Source organism: Grampus griseus (genome assembly GCF_964374135.1).
Source record: "Grampus griseus genome assembly, chromosome: 8".
In the NCBI taxonomy this organism is placed as follows: Eukaryota; Metazoa; Chordata; class Mammalia; order Artiodactyla; family Delphinidae; genus Grampus; species Grampus griseus.
Window position 1 is genome coordinate 84,044,756 of NC_139002.1, and position 22,527 is coordinate 84,067,282.

Consider the following 22,527-nt stretch of genomic DNA (forward strand, 5'->3'; position numbering starts at 1 on the left):
GTGTTTCCATACAAATTGTGAAATTTTTTGTTCTAGTTCTGTGAAAAATGCCAGTGGTAGTTTGATAGGGATTGCATTGAATCTGTAGATTGCTTTGGGTAGTAGAGTCACATTTTCACAATGTTGATTCTTCCAATCCAAGAACATGGTATATCTCTTCATCTATTTGTATCATCCTTAATTTCTTTCATCAGTGTCTTATAATTTTCTGCACACAGGTCTTTTGTCTCCTTGGGTAGGTTTATTCCTAGATATTTTATTCTTTTTGTTGCAATGGTAAATGGGAGTGTTTTCTTGATTTCACTTTCAGATTTTTAATCATTAGTGGATAGGAATGCCAGAGATTTCTGTGCATTAATTTTGTATCCTGCTACTTTACCAAATTCATTGATTAGCTCTAGTAGTTTTCTGGTAGCATCTTTAGGATTCTCTATGTATACTATCATGTCATCTGCAAACAGTGACAGTTTTACTTCTTCTTTTCCGATTTGGATTCCTTTTATTTCCTTTTCTTCTCTGATTGCTGTGGCTAAAACTTCCAAAACTATGTTGAATAAGAGTGGTGAGAGTGGGCAACCTTGTCTTGTTCCTGATCTTAGTGGAAATGCTTTCAGTTTTTCACCATTGAGGACGATGTTGGTTGTGGGTTTGTCATATATGGCCTTTATTATGTTGAGGAAACTTCCCTCTGTGCCTACTTTCTGCAGGGTTTTTATCATAAATGGGTGTTGAATTTTGTCAAAAGCTTTCTCTGCATCTATTGAGATGATCATATGGTTTTTCCCCTTCAATTTGTTAATATGATGTATCACATTGATTGATTTGCATATATTGAAGAATCCTTGGATTCCTGAATAAACCGCACTTGATCATGGTGTATGATCCTTTTAATGTGCTGTTGGATTCTGTTTGCTTGTAGTTTGTTGAGGATTTTTGCATCTACGTTCATCAGTGATATTGGCCTGTAGTTTTCTTTGTGACATCCTTGTCTGGTTTTGGTATCAAGGTGATGGTGGCCTCGTAGAATGAGTTTGGGAGTGTTCCTCCCTCTGCTATATTTTGGAAGAGTTTGAGAAGGATAGGTGTTAACTCTTCTCTAAATGTTTGATAGAATTCGCCTGTGAAGCAATCTGGTCCTGGGCTTTTGTTTGTTGGAAGATTTTTAATCACAGTTTCAATTTCATTACTTGTGATTTTGTCTGTTCATATTTTCTATTTCTTCCTGGTTCAGTCTTGGCAGGTTGTGCTTTTCTAAGAATTTGTCCATTTCTTCCAGGTTGTCCAGGTTATTGGCATATAGTTGCTTGCAGTAACCTCTCATGATCCTTTGTATTTCTGCAGTGTCAGTTGTTACTTCTCCTTTTTCATTTCTAATTCTATTGATTTCAGTCTTCTCCCTTTTTTTCTTGATGACTCTCGCTAATGGTTTATGAATTTTCTTTATCTTCTCAAAGAACCAGCTTTTAGTTTTATTGATCTTTGCTATCGTTTCCTTCATTTCTTTTTCATTTATTTCTGCTCTGATCTTTATGATTTCTTTCCTTCTGCTAACTTTGGGTTTTTTTTTTGTTCTTCTTTCTCTAATTGCTTTAGGTGCAAGGTTAGTTTGTTTATTCGAGACGTTTCCTGTTTCTTAAGGTAGGATTGTATTGCTATAAACTTCCCTCTTAGAGCTGCTTTTGTTGCATCCCATAGGTTTTGGGTCCTCGTGTCTCCATTGTCATTTGTTTCTAGGTATTTTTTGATTTCCTCTTTGATCTCTTCAGTGATCACCTCGTTATTAAGCAGTGTATTATTTAGGCTCCATGTGTTTGTATTTTTTACAGATCTTTTCCTGTAATTGATATCTAGTCTCATAGCGTTATGGTCGGAAAAGATACTTCATACAATTTCAGTTTTCTTAAATTTACCAAGGCTTGATTTGTGACCCAAGATATGATCTATTCTGGAGAATGTTTCATAAGCACTTGAGAAAAATGTGTATTCTGTTGTTTTTGGATGGAATGTCCTATAAATATCAATTAAGTCCATCTTGTTTAATGTATCATTTAAAGCTTGTGCTTCCTTATTTATTTTCATTTTGTATGATCTGTCCATTGGTGAAAGTGGGGTGTTAAAGTCCCCTACTATGAATGTGTTACTGTCGATTTCCCCTTTTATGGCTGTTAGCATTTGCCTTATGTATTGAGGTGCTCCTATGTTGGGTGCATAAATATTTAAAATTTTTATATCTTCTTCTTGGATCGATCCCTTGATCATTATGTAGTGTCCTTCTTTGTCTCTTCTTATAGTCTGTATTTTAAAGTCTATTTTGTCTGATATGAGAATTGCTACTCCAGCTTTCTATTGGTTTCCATTTGCATGGAATGTCTATTTCCATCCCCTTACTTTCAGTCTGTATGTGTCTCTAGGTCTGAAGTGGGTCTCTTGTACACAGCATATATATGGGTCTTGTTTTTGTATCCATTCAGCCAATCTGTGTCTTTTGGTGAGAGCATTTAGTCCGTTTATATTTAAGGTAATTATCGATATGTATGTTCCTATTCCCATTTTCTTAATTGTTTTGGGTTCGTTATTGTAGATCTTTTCCTTCTCCTGTGTTTCTTGCCTGGAGAAGTTCCTTTAGCATTTGTTATAAAGCTGGTTTGGTGGTACTGAACTCTCTCAGCTTCTGCTTGTCTGTAAAGGTTTTAATTTCTCCATCAAATCTGAATGAGATCCTTGCTGGGTAGAGTAATCTTGGTTACAGGTTTTTCTACTTCATCACTTTAAATATGTCCTGCCAGTCCCTTCTGGCTTGCAGAGTTTCTGCTGAAAGATCAGCTGTTAACCTTATGGGGATTCCCTTGTGTGTTATTTGTTGTTTTCCCTTGCTGCTTTTAATATGTTTTCTTTGTATTTAATTTTTGACAGTTTGATTAATATATGTCTTGGCGTGTTTCTCCTTGAATTTATCCTGTATGGGACTCTCTGTGCTTCCTGGACTTGATTAACTATTTACTTTCCCATATTAGGGAAGTTTTCAACTATAATCTCTTCAAATATTTTCTCAGTCCCTTTCTTTTTCTCTTCTTCTTCTGAAACCCCTATAATTCAAATGTTGGTGCGTTTAATATTGTCCCAGAGGTCTCTGAGACTGTCCTCAGTTCTTTTCATTCTTTTTTCTTTATTCTGCTCTGCAGTAGTTATTTCCACTATTTTTTCTTCCAGGTCACTTATCCGTTCTTCTGCCTCAGTTATTCTGCTATTGATCCCATCTGGAGTATTTTTAATCTCATTTATTGTGGTGTTCATCGTTGCTTGTTTCATCTTTATTTCTTCTAGGTCCTTGTTAACTGTTTCTTGCATTTTGTCTATTCTATTTTCAAGATTTTGGATTATCTTTACTATCATTATTCTGAATTCCTTTTCAGGTAGAGTGCCTATTTCTGCTTCATTTGTTAGGTCTATCTTGCTCCTTCATCTGCTCTGTTTTTCTGTCTTCTCATTTTGCTTATCTTACTGTGTTTGGGGTCTCCTTTTTACAGGCCGCAGGTTCGTACTTCCCGTTGTTTTTGTTGTCTGTCCCCAGTGGCTAAAGTTGGTTCAGTGGGTTGTGTAGGCTTCCTGGTGGAGGGGACTAGTGCCTGTGTTCTGGTGGATGAGGCTGGATCTTGTCTTTCTGGTGGGCAGGTCCACGTCTCGTGGTATGTTTTGGGGTGTCTGTGGACTTATTATGATTTTAGGCAGCCTCTCTGCTAATGGGTGGGGTTGTGTTTCTGTCTTGCTTGTTGTTTGGCATAGGGTGTTGAGCACTGTAGCTTGCTGGTCGTTGAGTGAAGCTGGGTGCTGGTGTTGAGATGGAGATCTCTGGGAGATTTTCACTGTTTGATATTATGTGGATCTGGGAGGTTTCTTGTGGACCAGTGTCCTGAAGTTGGCTCTCCGACCTCAGAGGCACAGGACTGACTCCTCTGGCTGCAGCACCAAGAGCCTTTCATCCACGTGGCTCAGAATAAAAGGGAGAAAAAGTAGAAAGAAAGAATTAGTAGAAGTAGGAAGGAAGAAAGAAAGAAAGAAAGAAAGAAAGGGAGGGATGGAGGAAGGAAGGAGAGAAGGAAGGAAAAAAAGAAAGAAGATAAAGTTAAATAAAATAAAGTAAGATAAAATATAATAAAGTTATTAAAATAAAAAATAATTATTAAGAAAAAAAAATTAAAAACACAAAATGGATAGAACCCTAGGACAAATGGTGGAAGCAAAGCTATACAGACAAAATCTCACACAAAAGCATACACATACACACTCACAAAAAGAGGAAAAGGGGAAAAAAAATCATAAATCTTGCTCTCAAAGTCCACCTTCTCAATTTGGGATGATTCGTTTTTTATTCATGTATTCCACAGATGCAGGATACATCAAGTTGATTGTGGATCTTTAATCTGCTGCTTCTGAGGCTGCTGGGAGAGATTTCCCTTTCTCTTCTTTGTTCTCACAGCTCCCAGGGGCTCAGATATGGATTTGGCCCTGCCTCTGCGTGTAGGTCGCCGGAGGGCGTCTGTTCTTCGCTCAGACAGGACGGGGTTAAAGGAGCAGCTGCTTCTGGGACTCTGGCTCACTCAGGCCAGGGGTGGGGGGAGAGAGGGGCACGGAGTGTGGGGCGAGCATGTGCGTTTTCCCGGGGAAGTTGTCCCTGGATCCCGGGACCCTGGCAGTGGCGGGCTGCACAGGCTCCCCGGAAGGGGGGTGTGGATAGTGAGTGACCTGTGCTCACACACAGGCTTCTTGGTGGCGGCGGCAGCAGCCTTAGCCTCTCATGCCCATCTCAGGGGTCCGCGCTTTTAGCCGTGGCTCGCACCCGTCTCTGGAGCTCCTTTAAGCAGCGCTCTTAATCCCCTCTCCGCGCGCACCAGGAAACAAAGAGGGAAGAAAAAGTCTCTTGCCTCTTCGGCAGGTCCAGACTTTTCCCCGGACTCCCTCCCGGCTAGCTGTGGTGCACTAACCCACTGCAGGCTATGTTCACGCCGCCAAGCCCAGTCCTCTCCCTGCGCTCTGACAGAAACCCAAGCCTCAGCTCGCAGCTCCGCCCGCCCTGGCGAGTGAGCAGACAAGCCTCTCGGGCTGGTGAGTGCCGGTCGGCACCGATCCTCTGTGTGGGAATCTCTCCACTTTTCCCTCCACACCCCTGTTGCTGAGCTCTCCTCCGAGACTTCGAAGCTTTCCGCCTCCATCACCCACAGTCTCCGTCTGCGAAGGGACTTCTAGTGTGTGGAAACCTTTCCTCCTTCACAGCTCCCTCCCACTGGTGCACGTCTCGTCTGTATCCTTTTGTCTCTGTTTATTCTTTTTTCTTTTGCCCTACCCAGGTACGTGGGGGAGTTTCTTGCCCTTTTGGAGGTCTGAGGTCTTCTGCCAGCGTTCAGTAGGTGTTCTGTAGGAGTTGTTCCACGTGTAGATGTATTTCTGGTGTATCTGTGGGGAGGAAGGTGATCTCTGCGTCTTACTCTTCCACCATCTTCCCTTCGTCCTCCGGTACAGTGATTTTTAAAATAAAAAACCAACTTGGCATATCTGTGATAAACCCCACTTAATCATAGTATACCATATTATTCTTTCTTATATACTAATGAGTTTTGGTTGGATATTTTAGAAATTATTTTCATAAATGTTCATGAGGCATATTAGTCTGTAGCTTTCTTTTCCTGTGATGTCTTGGCCTAGTTTTGGTATCAGAGTAATTATGGCATTATAAAATGAGTTCTGAAGTATTTCTTTCCAGTTTTTCCTTTTTTCTGAACGATTACTTGTAAGATTGGTATAATTTCATCCTTAAATGGGCTAGTTTTTCTTTCAGTTTTATTGAGATATAATTGACATACAGCACTGTATAAGTTTAAGGTGTACAGCACAATCATTAGACTGAATACGTCATGAAATGATTAGCACAATAAGCTTAGTGGACATTCATGATCTCATGTAGATACAAAATTAAAGTAATAGAAAAAAATTTTTTTCCTTGTGATGAGAACTCATAGGATTTATGCTCTTAGCAATTTTCATATATAACATACAGCAGTGTTGATTTTATTTATCATGTTGTAAATTACATCCCCAGTACTTATTTATCTTATAAGTAGAAGTTTGAAACTTTTGACTGCCTTCATCCAATTCCCCCTACCCCTACTCTCCACCTCTGGTAACCACAAATCTAACACTAAGTGTTTAATTCTTGTGACATGAAAGTAATGAGGTGTGAGTTTACAACTGCTTGGTAGGGAATATAGCCATTTTAGAGGTGCAGTACCTGAGAAAATCTTAGTAAAGAAAAAACCAAATCTCTGATTTTTTAATATAATCATACATAACCTTCTAAATTTTATGGATATCAGAGGTGGTGTAGTAGATGGCGAATGATTTTGGAATCAGAAAGACTCTATTAAAAGTACCTACTTCCCATTGACTATCTAGATAAGTATTTTAGCCTATCTAACTGTACCTTAGGAAGACATAGTTATTGCCCCACCTCATAGACTTGTTTTAAGGAGAAAAGAATATAAAAACATCCTACCATAAATATCCTAGTATATGGTAGGATTCTGACTATAATTTTTTTTCTTTCTTACAGAAGAGGATAAATATAATATTTATTCTCCTTTGCTCTTCAAGTATTTCCTGGCAGAAGGAATTGTCACTGGACATACTTTGTTAGTTGCATCTGCAAAAGAAGACCCTGCTGACATTTTACAGGTATAGAGTATACTAATTCAATATTGCATTTTGAATATTTCACAAAAAATATTGTTTATATATATGTAAATAAGATTTGTATATGTACAAACTATATTTAAATACATTAATGGGACCACACACATATTCTTTTCTCTTAAAGAGAAGTATCAAATTTATTTGAATACATAATCGCATTTTAAAATTAGTTCTTGGACAGTTTTTTAAACTAAAATTTATGTCACAGTGAGGAAATATTAATAAGCTATTTAAAACTGACAATAAACAAAATTACTATTAAGTAATGATATGAGCACTTTATAAGCTATTAAAAAATCTAGGTAAAGAAAAACAACTGCAGAATATTGTCAGATATTATATTACCAGTATTCCAAAGGTGTAAGTCAGAAGAAAGATAGAGAAATTAGAAGTACTCATTTATTAAAGTTATTTTGTTTTGAGAATTCCAGAGAGTATCCCCTTCCAAGAAATAAGCAATAATACTAAAATATGTGCTTGAAATAGTATATCTTTTTTATGCCAAAGCATATTTTTCACCTCAGAGAAGACAATTCTGACTTTTAGAATTCTTAATTTCTTTGTACAAAACAGGAACTCACTTTTAAGCCATTATTTGATTAGAATTCATAATCTAAAATCATTTTCTCTGAGGGTGTTTTCACTGTGTAGTTTGCAAAATGACAAATGACTAAGTCATTTATAAAAAATTTGTAGAATAATAAATACTAATTTACAATAACTATCAACAGACACCAACAAATTTCTACACCCACACATAAAAATTACTATAATACTGAGGTCAAAACTAACATGATTCTTTCATATGAGTCAGACTTTGTTTATTAAATTTTAAAAAGTCCAAAAAGAAAACCTTTGTATAATTTTCCAAATGATTTCCTTCTGTTTGAAGAACCTGTTTTCCTTTATTCTTATTTCTGCTATTAATCTTTTGTAATATTTTCTTGATGTTTTTGTTTTTTCTTTTGTTCCTTTTCCCTGGCCTTAATCATTTTGGACAGTTTCTGAACAGTACTGTACTTGCTAGAAGCAGTGGAGTAAAGGCCAAAATTATTGTTGTAAAGAAGCTATATAGGTTCTTCACAGCCCATTCCACAACATACCGAGCCTAAGATTTTTTATTAGACATCTTTATAGCCATATAGGAAATGTTCGCCAAGCCATAGGCAGGAAGACCTATATATGCTTTTTTTTTTGCGGTACGTGGGCCTCACTATTGTGGCCTCTTCCGTTGTGGAGCACAGGCTCCAGACGCGCAGGCTCAGTGGCCATGGCTCACGGGCCTAGCCGCTCTGCGGCATGTGGGATCTTCCCGGACCAGGCCACGAACCCGTGTCCCCTGCATCGGCAGGCGGACTCTCAACCACTGCGCCACCAGGGAAGCCCTATATATGCTTTTTTAAATAAAGTGTTTTATTTTTCCTTCTTCCCTCCTCCAACCTAGGTAACTGATGTTAAAGCCTATAGTATACTTCCACATTTTGCCTTAGAGAACTACATTTTTTTATTTGAAAACTAATCCCTGATGCCTTTCTTAGGTACCTTGATCTGTACAAGTTAGTACTAAAAAAATTTCAGTGTACTTTACATGTCCTTCTTTGGATTATGTGAAGGATTTTAAAATTATAAAAGAAATATTATCTTTTCATCAGGGTTTCTTAAAATAGCTAGTCATATATGCAAGTAATTAGATTCTGCAAACCTTTATTCATAGAGCAGTTTTATAATGTAGTAGAAAAATATAAAACTAGAATCAAAAAACATAGACTCTTATTAAATTTGTCCTTATGACCAAAGTAGATTAATAAGGACCAGACTAGTCATCATGCCTGAAACAACTAAAAAACAGGACAAAATATATGAAACAACTGTCTTCAAAACTTTGATCATCACACAGTAAAGGACAGTGATTCCTGAGTTATGCAAAATAAGCAAGGTAAATCCTATAACTTCCCTAACTTCCTGCATACAAAGTGTCCAGGCCATAGTGCAGGGAGGAGGAGCCCAGGATAAGACAATCTTAGGTGACAGAGCTAGGAATGTGGAATTACAACTTCGTTATTGTCTTCATCTGGAGCCAAGTATGGTTTAAGGAGATATGTATGGGTGCCAAGTAAGCAAGGGGTGGACTTCTGATAGTTAATTCTATGTGTCAATTTAACCAAGCCACAGGGTGCCCAGAAATTTGATCAGACATTATTCTGAGTGTTTCTGTGAGGGTATTTTTGGATGAAATTAACATTTAATTCGGTAGACTGAGTAAAGCAGATTGCCCTCTCTAATGTGGGTGGGCCTCATCCAGTCAGTTGAAGGCCTAAATAGAACAAAATGGCTAACCCTCCCCCATATAAGAAAGAATTCTTCCTACTGGACTGCTTTTGAACTTGGACATCAACTTTTTCTTGCTCTCGGATTCAAACTGAAACATCAGCTCTTCCTGAGTCACGAGTCTGCTATCCTTTGGATCAGAATTACACCATTAGTTTTCCATTTGGACAAAAACTACACCATCAGCTCTCCTGAGTTTCCAACTAGCTTGCTGTGCATATCTGGGGACTTGTCAGCCTCCATAATCATATGAGCCAATTCCTTATAGTAAATTTTATTACAGGAAGAGGTATGTATATGTGTACATATATATATGTATATGTGTGTGTGTGTGTATACACACACACACAGACACACATCCTGTTCATACAATTTCTCTAGAGAACTCTGACTAATTCAATTTTACTGAAAATACAAAGATTACATTTAAAACCAAAGAAGGCATTTCACATTTATTTATTAACCTACATTGAACAATTATCACTCACATCCTATATCTTGGCCAGTTTTCCAGATAGTAAAGTACAGTGATCTTCCCACCTTTTTTGCACTCATACTTCTAAAAATATTTTTTTAATTATGTATCGTCTTGTATACTAAGTTATGTAAAAATTTTCATTATGAGATTATTTAGTTGCAAAGATGTTATTGTAAATATTGCCTGTTTTAGTTGAAGACTTTTATGTCAGTCTTGTAAGTGTATCCAACTCAATCTAAATAATAGCAATTTGATGTCAGTATCATTATTTTTAGAAGTATCTACATAAGCAAGCTCTTCTTTAACAACTGGAAATTTTACATCAATCATTTTTTCCTTGAATTCATATTTTCTATTCCACTCACTCCTCATGGAGTTTTGTCAGAATGTAGTACATTTTGTGTTCAACATTTTTATTAATAACCTTATGATAGTTTTTCTATAACTTCATATTTAAATTTATTTTAAACTTTTTGTCTCAAAAGACTTTAAGTGTTAAACACATTTCTTTTTATTTCAGTCGCCATTACAATTATTGTTGCATACAGTGTATCAATAGACATAAAAATGTTCACACTACATTGCTTCATTAGGACATATAATTGTGTGAATATTGCTAGAATGGGATGGGATTCAGCATCAACTCTATTCATATTTTTTACTTTTGCAGATGTGAGCTGTTCATAGTTAAGTAAATAGAGAGAGTTGTGTTATTGTAATGTCCCTCAAATTATTTTTTCACTTTTTCTGAGTAATACACAAAAAGAAATCACACGATGTCTATCAACATAAATTACTTTAAATTATTTGTCTAGTCTATTAGGTCCACCTAAAATTTTGCTGAAAACAAAGAAAAAAGGATAATTTCCCCAGTCATTAGAACATTCACATTTTCTATACCAAATAGATATTTTAGGTTGTCTTTTTGTTTGGTACTGCAGAGATGTTTACTCCTGGGACAATGAGACGTAAACCTTTCACTCGTGAAGTGAGAAAGGTTGATTTGAAAGGGGATTGGCAAAGGGGAACTTGCACTTCTATCACTGGCACATTCTCTAGGAGGTCATTTTTCACTAGAGTATTTGTTAAAGTTGAAGATCAAAGAATTGATTTCCTTAAAACTCTTATGATCATGTACCTCTTTCAAAGTCTTCATTTACCCCAGGTTTAAAGACTCCCAGTTTCTGACAGTTAAAAGAGATGGAAACAAGTCATCTTACCTGATCCAGATAAGCTTTTCTAAGTTTAGACTACCATATGCCCATATATGATTCAATCCATATATTGATGTAGCCCAGTGAACCTGTATTTAGTCACCCCCAATATACACTAACCTATTCTAGCATTCTAGCATGATAATGCTAACTATCATTTATTCACATCAATATGAAAAAAAAGTATATTCTGTTTAGATTTCAAAAATGTAGGAATAACTTTTAAGTTACTGCTGCTCTTTAAAATATTTAAATGAAGGTTATCTCAGGCAAAAGAATTAAATCAGCATATTGGACTTAAAATTTCTTTTATGAAAATTATTCCTCTGTAATGTCACATTCCATGTAAATGCAGACTGTCTTATTAGAAGAAAAACCATGAGTGATAATTTTCTGTTATGTTAAATAATATTTTAAAGATGATTATTTGAAATAAATTCTCAGTGATTGATATATCTCTGGAATTTTTTCTTTATAAGAAGTACTGTTGGTTTCAGTGTTGACAGATATTTTACTTGGCTTTCCCATATTTGAATTTTCACTATTACTGAGATGCAGTTTATAACAACATGCTAATTAATCTCCTGGAACTTAAATTCATCTTACATTTCAAGGGAAATAAATGTTAAAATGGTATGACCATTTATTTTTAATGTCTTAAAAGTTTCTCTTGCTCTAGCCTAGCATAGGTGTTTTTAACTGAAGAATGTATTCTAGTGTCATCAAATATATTTTACTTTATCTTGTGCACTTAGAATGTATTATCAAAGACATTATAATTACTCCACAAAAACCTAATCGTCTTAAGTATTAGATTTACTTAATATAACATTGCAGATTTTATGCTGCTTTTTTTTTTTTTTGCGGTACGCGGGCCTCTCACTGTTGTGGCCTCTCCCGTTGTGGAGCACAGGCTCCGGACACGCAGGCTCAGCAGCCATGGCTCACGGGCCCAGCCGCTCGGCGGCATGTGGGATCTTCCCGGACCAGGGCACGAACCCGTGTCTCCTACATCGGCAGGCAGACTCTCAACCACTGTGCCACCAGGGAAGCCCGATGCTGCATTTTTAAAGTTATCTCATTCTTCTATTTATAATGAGTAACCTAGAACAAGTTGTTTTTATTTGAATAGCAAGTTTGCTTTATATGACAATTGAATATTTATCAATAAGGTACTCAATGAAGTTAAATATTAAATTAATTATAAATTTGAGTGTGTGATCCTCAGGAAAAAATTATCTTCTTTGATTTTAATGCCATTATTTGCTTTTAACTAAAATCACTTGTATAGATGAGTAATGAAATTGTTATAGGTTGTATATGCTAAATAACATGTACACACAACATTTCCCTACATTATAAAACTTATTTAGTGATTCATTTTTAAGCTATTTTAATTTTGATTATGTTCTTGTATTTCATGCACCTCTACTCTGAAGATATATCTAGTTTTTGGGTTAATAGAATCTTCACTCATCAGTAATGTTTCTTTTTCTTTTTTTAAAAAATAATTTTAAGAACGTTCATTTGATGGGGAAATACTGCTTTGTTGCACGTTTCTTTGTTTACAGCAAAGCAGAATATTTTCCCCTACGGTTGTTAGCCTTCTGCATTTCTTCCTTGTTTTTCATAGTAGGTTTTTGTCTCTGTCCATTTTTTTTCTCATTGCTCTGTACGAGCTCTTTACGTATTGTAGTTAATGTCCCAGGATTATATACGAGGATCTTTGTTTTGCACATTCTCAGGATCTAAGTCCCAGAAGTTACAAGGTTGCATTGGAAAACCAAATTTGCCAAAACATACAAATAGCCCTCCTATAAATTTTGGGCTGCCCTCCTAAAAATTTTGCCCCTCTGCCCACATCCCTCACATGTAACACTAGTGTATTTTTTCATCATTAGATTTGTGAGTTGGTCTGTTCCTGTTAGCCATATGTTGAATATTCTTGAGTATAATGCAAAACAATTTCAAAATTTGCTAAAGATGCAAAATTTCCTGAGGTTGATCAAAGTGACTGTGGAGAATTGTTTGAATCCCATGCAAAGCTACTGGCTAATGAGAATGTAGAAGGATTCAGCCAGTTAAGAAAGCAATGTTTCTTAAATTCTTAATCTTATCATCTTATATTCCTTACATGTTTAATATGTAACAGTATAACAATATTTGACTTAAAAGAATAATATGCCATTCTCATTTTTCTATAAGGAAGTACAAAAAGTATTGTTTTTAATATACACAATATGTTTAATGTTTAGTTTTCACACATTTAAAACAGACTGGATGAGAAAATTATGGCTGATAAAAATTTCAGTTATGTATATTCTTCATAATACCAGTATATAGACAAAGTTTTTAACATCTCTGAGAAAAATGAACAAAATATTTTTGTAGTTTAAAGTGAGATATTGAATACTAATATAGAGAAGTAGAATTTCTGCACCTATAAGAGTAGGTATATATATTATGTACTTTCTACATAATGTTCAGTTGGGATTTCAGTGTGCCCAGCTCAGAGTTATACTGAAGACTTATTTGTATCAAACAGCCCAAAAGTGAGTGACCAAAACCCAAGGCATTAACAGTGTTTAGAGATACAATGTAGGGAGAAAATGCTATAATTGCTTAGTTTTAATTTTATGATGTATATGATTGGAGATTTCTGGAGCCTATAACCAAGGCAAATATTGCTGGTACAAGAAAAGGGAAAAGACAATCTTATAGACCATAATTATCTTAAAACTGTGTATAACTAAAAGACAAGTAAAGGATAAAAAGCCCATCAGCTGCCTAAAATATATTATATAACCACCCAGCAATTTATCCATCATCCTTTGGAAACATTCATGCCTACTGTAGTCAGAGCTTCAGGAAGTCAGCATTAAAGATGTAACGCTGAGAAGTTACACCCCTTAGAAAATCCTATAGAACAATATACATGATGTTGTTAAAGCTTTTAAAAACACTATGGTAAGTATTTTTCAGTTAACTTTTTTATCTAAAAGAATTTTCTTGATCATCTCAAATATAGTGATGGGTATTCTCTATGAAAACTTTCTATGGAATGTTTTCTAATATAGCAAAATTACATTTTAATGTTAAAATATTTAAACATTTATCAGTAGATCAGCTGATTTTTTTATGAAATGAAAAATTATGCACATACATGCACACCCAAACATTTCTTAAGAACTTGAAAATGCTAAGATTTCTCTATTATTTATATCCTTTTCATAATTTTTAACAATATGATGGTATGTGTTAATACATATAGAATTAAAGAAAGTAAAATTTCAGAAGTAAATTTAAATGCTGTTTCATAATATGCTAAAGTCAGTTTCAAAAACTTAATTTGAATATTTTTTAGTGATGACATGCCAGGTAGGTAATATTCATTCAGGAAGAGATATCTAATATCTAGAGCAAAGGGTTAATTCTTGACTTGTTGCGTTAACTTTTTGAGTTACCTGTTATATACACTATGCACTAACATCAACCACAGTTAAAACAAAGTGGGAGGTTAGAATGCTTTTAAGGAGCTTCAAAGTTGTATTTTTTAGTGTGTCCCCAGGATAGGTACCTGGTTGCCAGCAGGGGTGTCCCAACTACTTGATGTTTATTAAAGGATTATAGCATATAATATTTTTAATATCAAACATATTGGTAAATAAATAGTTCAAATTTAAAAATCAATTATGGTGAAATTTCCCATATTTACTATTGAGAAAATCTTTCATATTAAAAATGAATTACTTTACAATAATCTATGTCCTGGAATGAGTTTCAGTTCATTGAAAATAAACCATATGATATTTGATAAATTAATATAGTAATAAGATACTTGGTAACAAAATAATGAAGTATGAATATTTAGTCTAACATCTTCAGAATTCTTTTTCACAGACTTTAAATCCATAAGTAAAAGTTAAAAGTGTATCTTAATAATTTGAAAGCATTATTTTAAATCCCAAAATATCAGCCTTTTACCCAAATATTGAACTCATTTGTTAAGATCTTATTCACTGTATCTTGTATCTTTTCCTTTATTTGATTCCTTGGTTTTAATTGAGGTCAGAGATATTGATTTAGAGTTAGATAAAGCGGTATTACTTGCTAACAATGTAAAGTTTGAGTTACTGTTAAAAAGGTTTCTTTTCCTTCTGTCAGTTTGGTGTCAAGATTAAGTCTGTTTGCCATGCATCTGTTATTTACTGATCATGGAACAAGAATTAGAAATCTAGTGAGTGGTCAGTTTGCTCTTAGTACACTGTAGTAAGTACAGTCTGGTCTTTCTGAGTACACAGAATGCAAAAATGTCTCAGATCCAGCCCATGTTTTTTTTAAGTGACAAAAATTGAAACAGCTATAAAAATGAAGTTAAAGAAACATCCCTTGGTTGGCCAAATATATCATTGAACATTTTTTAAATTATGTTCATCTCCAAAGTTGTAGTTTTATGATTCAGAACAAAAGTAATATAACACGCTATAAATAATTAAAAATTATTTCTGGCCCTTCTATATTCCACTTTGCAAGCTTTATGCATACTCAACACCTTATACATTACACATTTTCCCACAAATTTTTACTTTTTCTAGCCTGTATAATATTTAATGTACATCCTATCAAAACTATTTTATCACTGTGTATCTTTTGTCCATAATATAAATACAAATATTAAAAGGTCTTTGAAGGCAGAGCTATAATCAGAATATGTTCCCTTCACTTCTTTGTCAACATTTTATTTGTTCAGAAAATTATCAGGCTATCTATAAGCTTTTCAGTGCTAGTTGAGCCAGAAATTTGCTGTTTGACCCTAGGGTTCCCCTCTTTTTTTCCCTCCCTAGCTACTGTGAGAGCTTATTTAAAATTCTGAGTTCTCCCCTGGCAGCCACAGTTTGAGTTTCTTTGGCAAATTAAAAAGACTAAGAAAAAACATGCAAAAGCTCAGTACTGTTTCCAGTGACCTACATTTGTAGGCAGCTTTTAAAAGATGGTATGTGCCTTATTTTCCAACGAGGAAATGAAAGATAAGATAAAAAATATAAAAGAAAATAAACCCACCTCTCTGTCACTACCTAATGAGAAATTTTTGATATTAACACTAAAATAAACACACATTTGGCATTGATGTTTGTACATCAGTCAACAGAAGAAAGGAATTTTGCATGCAGAAAAGTAGCCTAAGTTATATAGCAAAATGCCACACTGTGTAATAGGATATTTATCCTTAAGAAGATGAAATATACTTCAAATCTGAGCTTAGATTTTAATTTCTGTGTTGCTGCTTAACTAGCTACAGGACCTTGCACAAGTCACTTAACCTTTCATATTAAGATAGGGATGATAGCCTGCCTACCTTATTCCGGAGCTCCAAATTAAAAATGAAATATCTGGAGTTTTGCTTTCTAAATCTTAAAACACCTATTCCAGCCCTCACATTTACTTTAAAAATTTTATTTTGAACCCATAAAAAAATGAATGGTTGTGAATACTTGATGGATTTGCTATAGGCAAAAGAAATGTTTAAATCTTAGAACTATTATTAGTTTTATCATTCTTGGAAAAGAAGCCACATAAAGTCAGCATTGGGAATATTAGAAATAGGGCTTATTTTTCTTTTGAATACTTTTTCTGAAAAAGTATTCAGAAGAGAAAGTATTCAATCCTTTTGGGGGTGGATAAATGACTTCAAAATTTGAAAACCAGAGCCATTCAAACTAAAAGAAAATCAGCCTCCCAAATGAACATGTTGTCCCATTTAATGAAACATTAAAGGATACCATGGAAGGAGAAAGGCTGTATACTATCAAGGATCATAAATTAAATAGACAGTCTGTGAAGATTTATTATGTACAAAAGGATAACTCTACTGTTGAAAACCCCCAAAATATAGGGCTATTTCTCCAGCTAGTGTTGGGATGATTCTTTCAGTGTTTCTTTTCTAATTTAAGTTTTTTTTGTTCACCAGAAACTGACAGGCAGTTGCAGAAAAGGGCCTTAGTTCCTCACATCCATCTTTTCACATTATGGTATATTAACAAAATCAGAGGCATTTGAAACGTGCTTATTGTTTTTGTAAAATATTCTCACTACAGTTTGTGTGTGCATACATGTGAGTCTGAAAGTCTGCTAGATTTCAGAAACATGGTAGAGAGCATTAAAATGAAGACTTAAATTGGAAGTGGAAAACAGATCTGAAACTATGAAGTTTCAGATCAGAGATATTGATCTTACCTTGCATATCAATATCAGAGATATTGATCTTACCTTGCATCTCTTAAAACAGACTGTAACATACAGGGTGCTATAGAATTAAAGAAAACCTATTTTATGCTTTTACCCAGTTACCTCTACTTCTCAGTAGTCAATGAACAAAAAGAATGAGTTCTATTCTACTAACACCAAATGTACTACAGAAAATAGTTTTCAAATTTAATAAAAATAAAGTGATACCCAGTTTCATTTAGTACCCCACAATACCCTAAGGATTTTTGTTTGTGACACTTTCCATAAGCTGGGTTTATTCTGGAAAAAAAAAAAAATCACATCAAACAAATAAAACCAGTCACTTGTTGTGTGCTCCTGAGTTAGGAATTTAACTGATCAGGACCCCTTAAATGAAGGTAATGCCTGATTTCATTCCTAATTGAGATTTCTTTGACAATAGATATCCATGAAACTTTAGAATACTTCTTTTCCAACAATGTAAAGATTTAGTAAATAATTATAAGATTATTGTCACTTTCTCAACTTCTAAAATAATTATATTTAGAAATGTTTTAGTTACAGCAGTTTTTAGAAATTAGTTTATATTCAATAAAGAGACTTAATACTTAAAGGAATTTTGTAGGAATTCTTTGCCAGCATAAGAATCCTTTTATAACTTATTATTGCATAACTTGTTTGCTTAATGTAGATTTTCATATGTCATATTTTCTTAAAACAGGTTAACATACACCCTTATACAGTAAACATTAACTAAAAGGAGTTATTACATATGATCTCACTAATAACTAAACCTGTTAATACCAGTGAGTAAGTGGAAAGTTTAGTCTACTTTTTAAAACAATTCACAAAATGTTTTGTAATCAAGATATGTCCTATTATAAGGACATTGTTCACCATTCACTATTCTTTCTATAACTAGGAACATAATATATATAAAAATATACATATATACACATATACGTGTGTGTATGTATACACACACATACATAATACATATACACACACAGAAGTTCACATTTTTAACAATAGTAGTTACCTAGTTAGTAGCTCTCTTCACTTTAACTTGTATTATCTCTCTGAGTATGAATTTTATTGGTTGTGCAGTCAGAGCCAGATTAAACATTGACAGCATTGAATATAAGAACTTTACTTTGTAAAAAAAAACTAGAAAGGAAAACTCCAAGTTTTATGGATAAAAGTATTAACAGATTCCAACAGTGCATTCTTGCCTCTCTATAAGTAAAAACATGGTATTTTTATTTTAAGCTTTCTTCTTAAGAAGTCAATTTGAAGTAAAGAGACTGTTTTGAAGGAATATGTAATATAGCTCTTATGTTTTGATTTATAAAATCATAAATTCTGTATCTAAGTTGATCTATTGAGGAAAATTGATAAAATTAATATAGACCTCATAGAGACTTGTTCTTAACAGCTTGACAGTTTTGAGTTTTTTAATATATGTGAGAAAATAATTACAGAAGCTAATATCAGAATGCCAAGACACTCAGTGCATTTCCCCTTAAACTCCTTTTAAGTCAATGCCATCAATAGACAGTACTGAAACCTGTGGCTGCTTTGGTCAAGACTAGGAGTGCTGTTTATGGTATTAGCAGGCATATTGCTAGGACCTAGATAAGGAATGTAAATTTGCCTGTACCTCATCTTCCCATTCTCACTACTAGATTGCAGTAGAACTCAGAGGTTAATACACGTCAAAATTGCTTTGAGATCCTTCTGTGACTGGTGCTCCTAAAAATGTGATGGTTTAGAATGTAATGTTTTAAAATAATTAAATTATATTTGCATTTAATTGAAGATATTATTATTAAACTTAGTGCAACTCTTTCTCTTCATTTCTGAATACTTCTAGTACAGACTTCCATTTCCTTTCCTTTATGTATCCTGCTCCTTCCCTCTATCTTAGTCAGGAAAATTGAAAGAGAGGTTTTTCCAGCTTTCTCAGCACATTTCTGGTTTACATTTTAAGGAGAAATGTGATTTGCTTGCCAAATTACAAGCATCAGTTTTGTCAGTAGCTTAACTTGAGAGTTTAGTTAAAATACTTTTTGTATGCTGATGTGAAAGTGTTTTTCACCATCCTTCTTGTAATAGCAGTAATTTTTCTATCTTTATATTCAAGAAAAAATATCTGAAATTGTACTAAGATGTCCCCTAATCTGTACTGCATTTGGTTTGAAACAAGATAATTCACTCATTACTAATCTTAAAATCTCTGAGTTTTAAAAACATGTAACATCAACTACACCCCAGGACCTTCTAACTTACTCCCTGCAGTCTACATTTCTGAATGCTTTTAACAATTAAAGTCACTCCTCGCCCCATACTTTTGAACAGTTAAATGAAGATAATGTGGAGAACATACCTTTACTGAATCTATATTCAGGTTAAATATTTGGACATGTTTGTATTCAAATTATGATAATCAGTAATATCTTTGGATTTGTTTCTCTTTCCAACTTTCAGAAAATAAGTATTCCCTCCAAAAACCCCCATAAATCAACAAAGTAATATACTTAGTGATACAATATAATATACTTACCGATACATGCATAATGCTTAAGTAGTATTAATTATACAGTTACCGAAACCTGCAAGGATCAAAAGATTTTATTTTTAAGAAGGATTTCTCATGCTGCATGGATTATGTTGCTACATAATAGCTCAGTAGTACTTCTGCTGAATTGTAAAATAGCTTAGAGAGGAATATGATGCCCATAGTTGGTGTAATGCATTGGTAATTAAGAGGGTGGGAGGTTAAGCTTCATTAACTGCTGAGGGATTGTATCTTGGGTTTTATTATGCCCTAGAGAACATAAAAAGTGAGAAGGGTCAAACTGTTGGAATCAGATTTTGCTTGTGCATCTGCCAAAACAAAGACCACAAAATAATAAAGCAGTAAGCACAGAATGACATGAGTTGAAAAGGGAAGAAATATATCTACAGCATCTTATGGATAAGGATAAGTGTTTCTGGTGAAAAGAATAAAAAAAATACTGGAGTATACTTTGGTATTGAAAGTTTGTAATAATTTCGTTTCGTATAGCTTTTTTAAAAAGTCAAATAAATAGTTGTTTTTGTCTAAAGGTATTGCCAATTTCTTTATTCTTGTTAATTTTCTAACTTGGTGTATTTGATTAAAAGAGAGACAGACACTTTATACTTGCCATACTATCTTCTGTGGGGAACTTATGATGCCTGCTTTTTATTTTTATTTATTTATGATCCTTATTACCAAATGTATGTGAACTGTAAGCACCGCATTGCAGAAAAGAACAAAAAATCTGATGTATATTCTTCCTCTTAGGAAACAAGGATACTGGGTTAGAAATCAAGACGGGGTGATTTTCGAAAGTATGAGGGAGGATGCTGATCTGTGATTGATGGCTATAATAGTTGATTATTAAAGAGCTTATTCTTAGCATTCTCTCAAAATAGACATTTTATCAAAACATCAATTAAATTTTTTGTTTGATTAGATACAGGCATTGCAACAAATGGTAGAGATTACAGATACAGTGGTCATCTCTGATAGGGTCAATGATTCACCGTGAGCAGGGTAGGTGATGGCATACTTCAAAAATTTTAGGGCTTACAAATATAACAACATGTTGAATGCAAACTCTTACAGAAATTTCTGAATATTAGAAGACAAAACTACCAGAATATTTTTTTCCCAAAAATGTCATTTCTTGGTATATCTAATCATTCATTTTCACTTGAAGAGAACAGGAAAATGGATTTCATATCTTACATTCCCTCCATTCCTCAGTATCATGTCACATTTTTAGTTCCTTCCTTTTCTTCATTTTTAGTCCTTAACTTTCTTGTTCTGCTTTTTATTCTCTTCGCAGCAAGTCTTTTTTCCCATCAGTTTCATTGAGATGTAGTTGACATATAACATATTATTTTAAGGTGTACAACATAATGTTTGGATATATGTATATATTGTGGAATAACTACCACAATAAGTTTAGTTAACATCCATCACCTCACAGTTACAATTTTTTTCTTGTGATGAGGACTTTTAAGATCTACTCTGTCAGCAACTTTCGAATATACAATACAGTATTGTTAGCTATAGTCACCATTGCTGTACCTTTATCATGTACAGAAATTATTTATCTTATAACTGGAAGTTTGTACCTTTTGACCACCATTGCCCATTTCCCTGCTTCTGGCAACCACCAATCTATTCTCTATTTTTATGAGGTCAGATTTTTTAGATCCCACATATAAATGAGCTCATATGGCATTTATCTTTCTTCATCTGACTTATTTCAGTTAGCATGATGCCCTCAAGTCCATCATGTTGTCACAAATGGGAGGATTTCCTTTCATTTTTTTTATGGCTGAATAATATTCTACATATTAAACATTTTCTTCATCTGTTGATGGATACTTAAGTTGTTTCTATGTCTTGACTATTATAAAAAATGCTACAGTGACATGTGGCTACAGATATCTCTTTGATATAATGATTTCATTTCCTTCAAATATATACCCAGAAATGAAATTGCTGGATCATATAGTAGCTCTATATTTAATTTTTTGAGGAACTTCCATACCGTTTTCCTTAGTGGCTGCACCAATTTACATTTCCACCAACAGTGTACCAGGGTTCCCTTTTCTCCACATCCTTTCCAAAACTTGTTATCTCTTATCTTTTATGACAGCCATCTAACAATTATATAAAATAAAATACATTAAAAAAAATTATGCTTGATAAACAATATATATGTCTTCATTGTATTAAAAAGTGTTACCATTTTTTATTTTTACACTTTCTACCTCTTTATTCCTTTTTTATACTGCTGAATTATATCTTCAAATAATTTTTTCAGAAAAGGTTTGTGGTAGGTAAGCTTTTGAAACACTATATACCTTTTAAAAAGTATTTTGCACTTATGGTTAATAGGCAGTTTTCCTGGATGGAGAATTCTAGATTTAATATCAGATTTCCTCGTATTTTGAAGACATTTTTTCCTTGTCTTTTAAAATCCAGTGTTGCTGAGATATCTAATGCTAATCTATTTCTTGGCCCCTAGTAACCTCTAATCTGCTTACCATCTTTATAGTTTGCTTTTTGTAGAATTTTACATATGTGGAATCATGCAGTATATAATATTTTGTATCTGGCTTCTTTCACTTAACATAATGCTTTTTAGATTAACCATATTCCTATACATATATCAGTAGAGTTTCTTTCTTTAACTGATTTTTTTAGCCATTTACCAGTTGATGGACATTTGGGTTTCCACTTTTGACTATTAAATGAAGTTGTGTGAACATCCACGTACATGTCTTTGTATGGACATGTTTTTATTTCTCTTCAGCAAATACCTAAGAAGATAATGGCTGGATCATATTGAAAGTGTTCACTTTTTAGAGAAATTTCCAGACTCTGCTCTAAAGTACCTGTGCAATTTTGCATTCTCACCAGCTGTGTATAAGAATTCCAGTTGCCTGCTTTCTTTTTAACATTTGGTGTGACCATTTTTTGAATTTTATTTTAAC

At 33.9% G+C, this 22,527-nt stretch overlaps 1 protein-coding gene across 2 annotated transcripts in view; it reads left to right on the forward strand.

Annotated features, from left to right (window-relative positions):
* Window positions 1-22,527, forward strand: part of ELP4 (elongator acetyltransferase complex subunit 4) — a 242,907-nt gene that overhangs the window by 30,921 nt on the left and 189,459 nt on the right. For both annotated transcript variants that reach the window (XR_014297090.1, XM_082660252.1), the window contains exon 3: window positions 6,605-6,726. Coding sequence is in view for 1 of the 2 variants with exons in the window: in XM_082660252.1 (XP_082516378.1) it covers window positions 6,605-6,726 (122 nt within the window). In the remaining variant the exon portion in view is untranslated. The remainder of the gene's footprint in view (window positions 1-6,604; window positions 6,727-22,527) is intronic.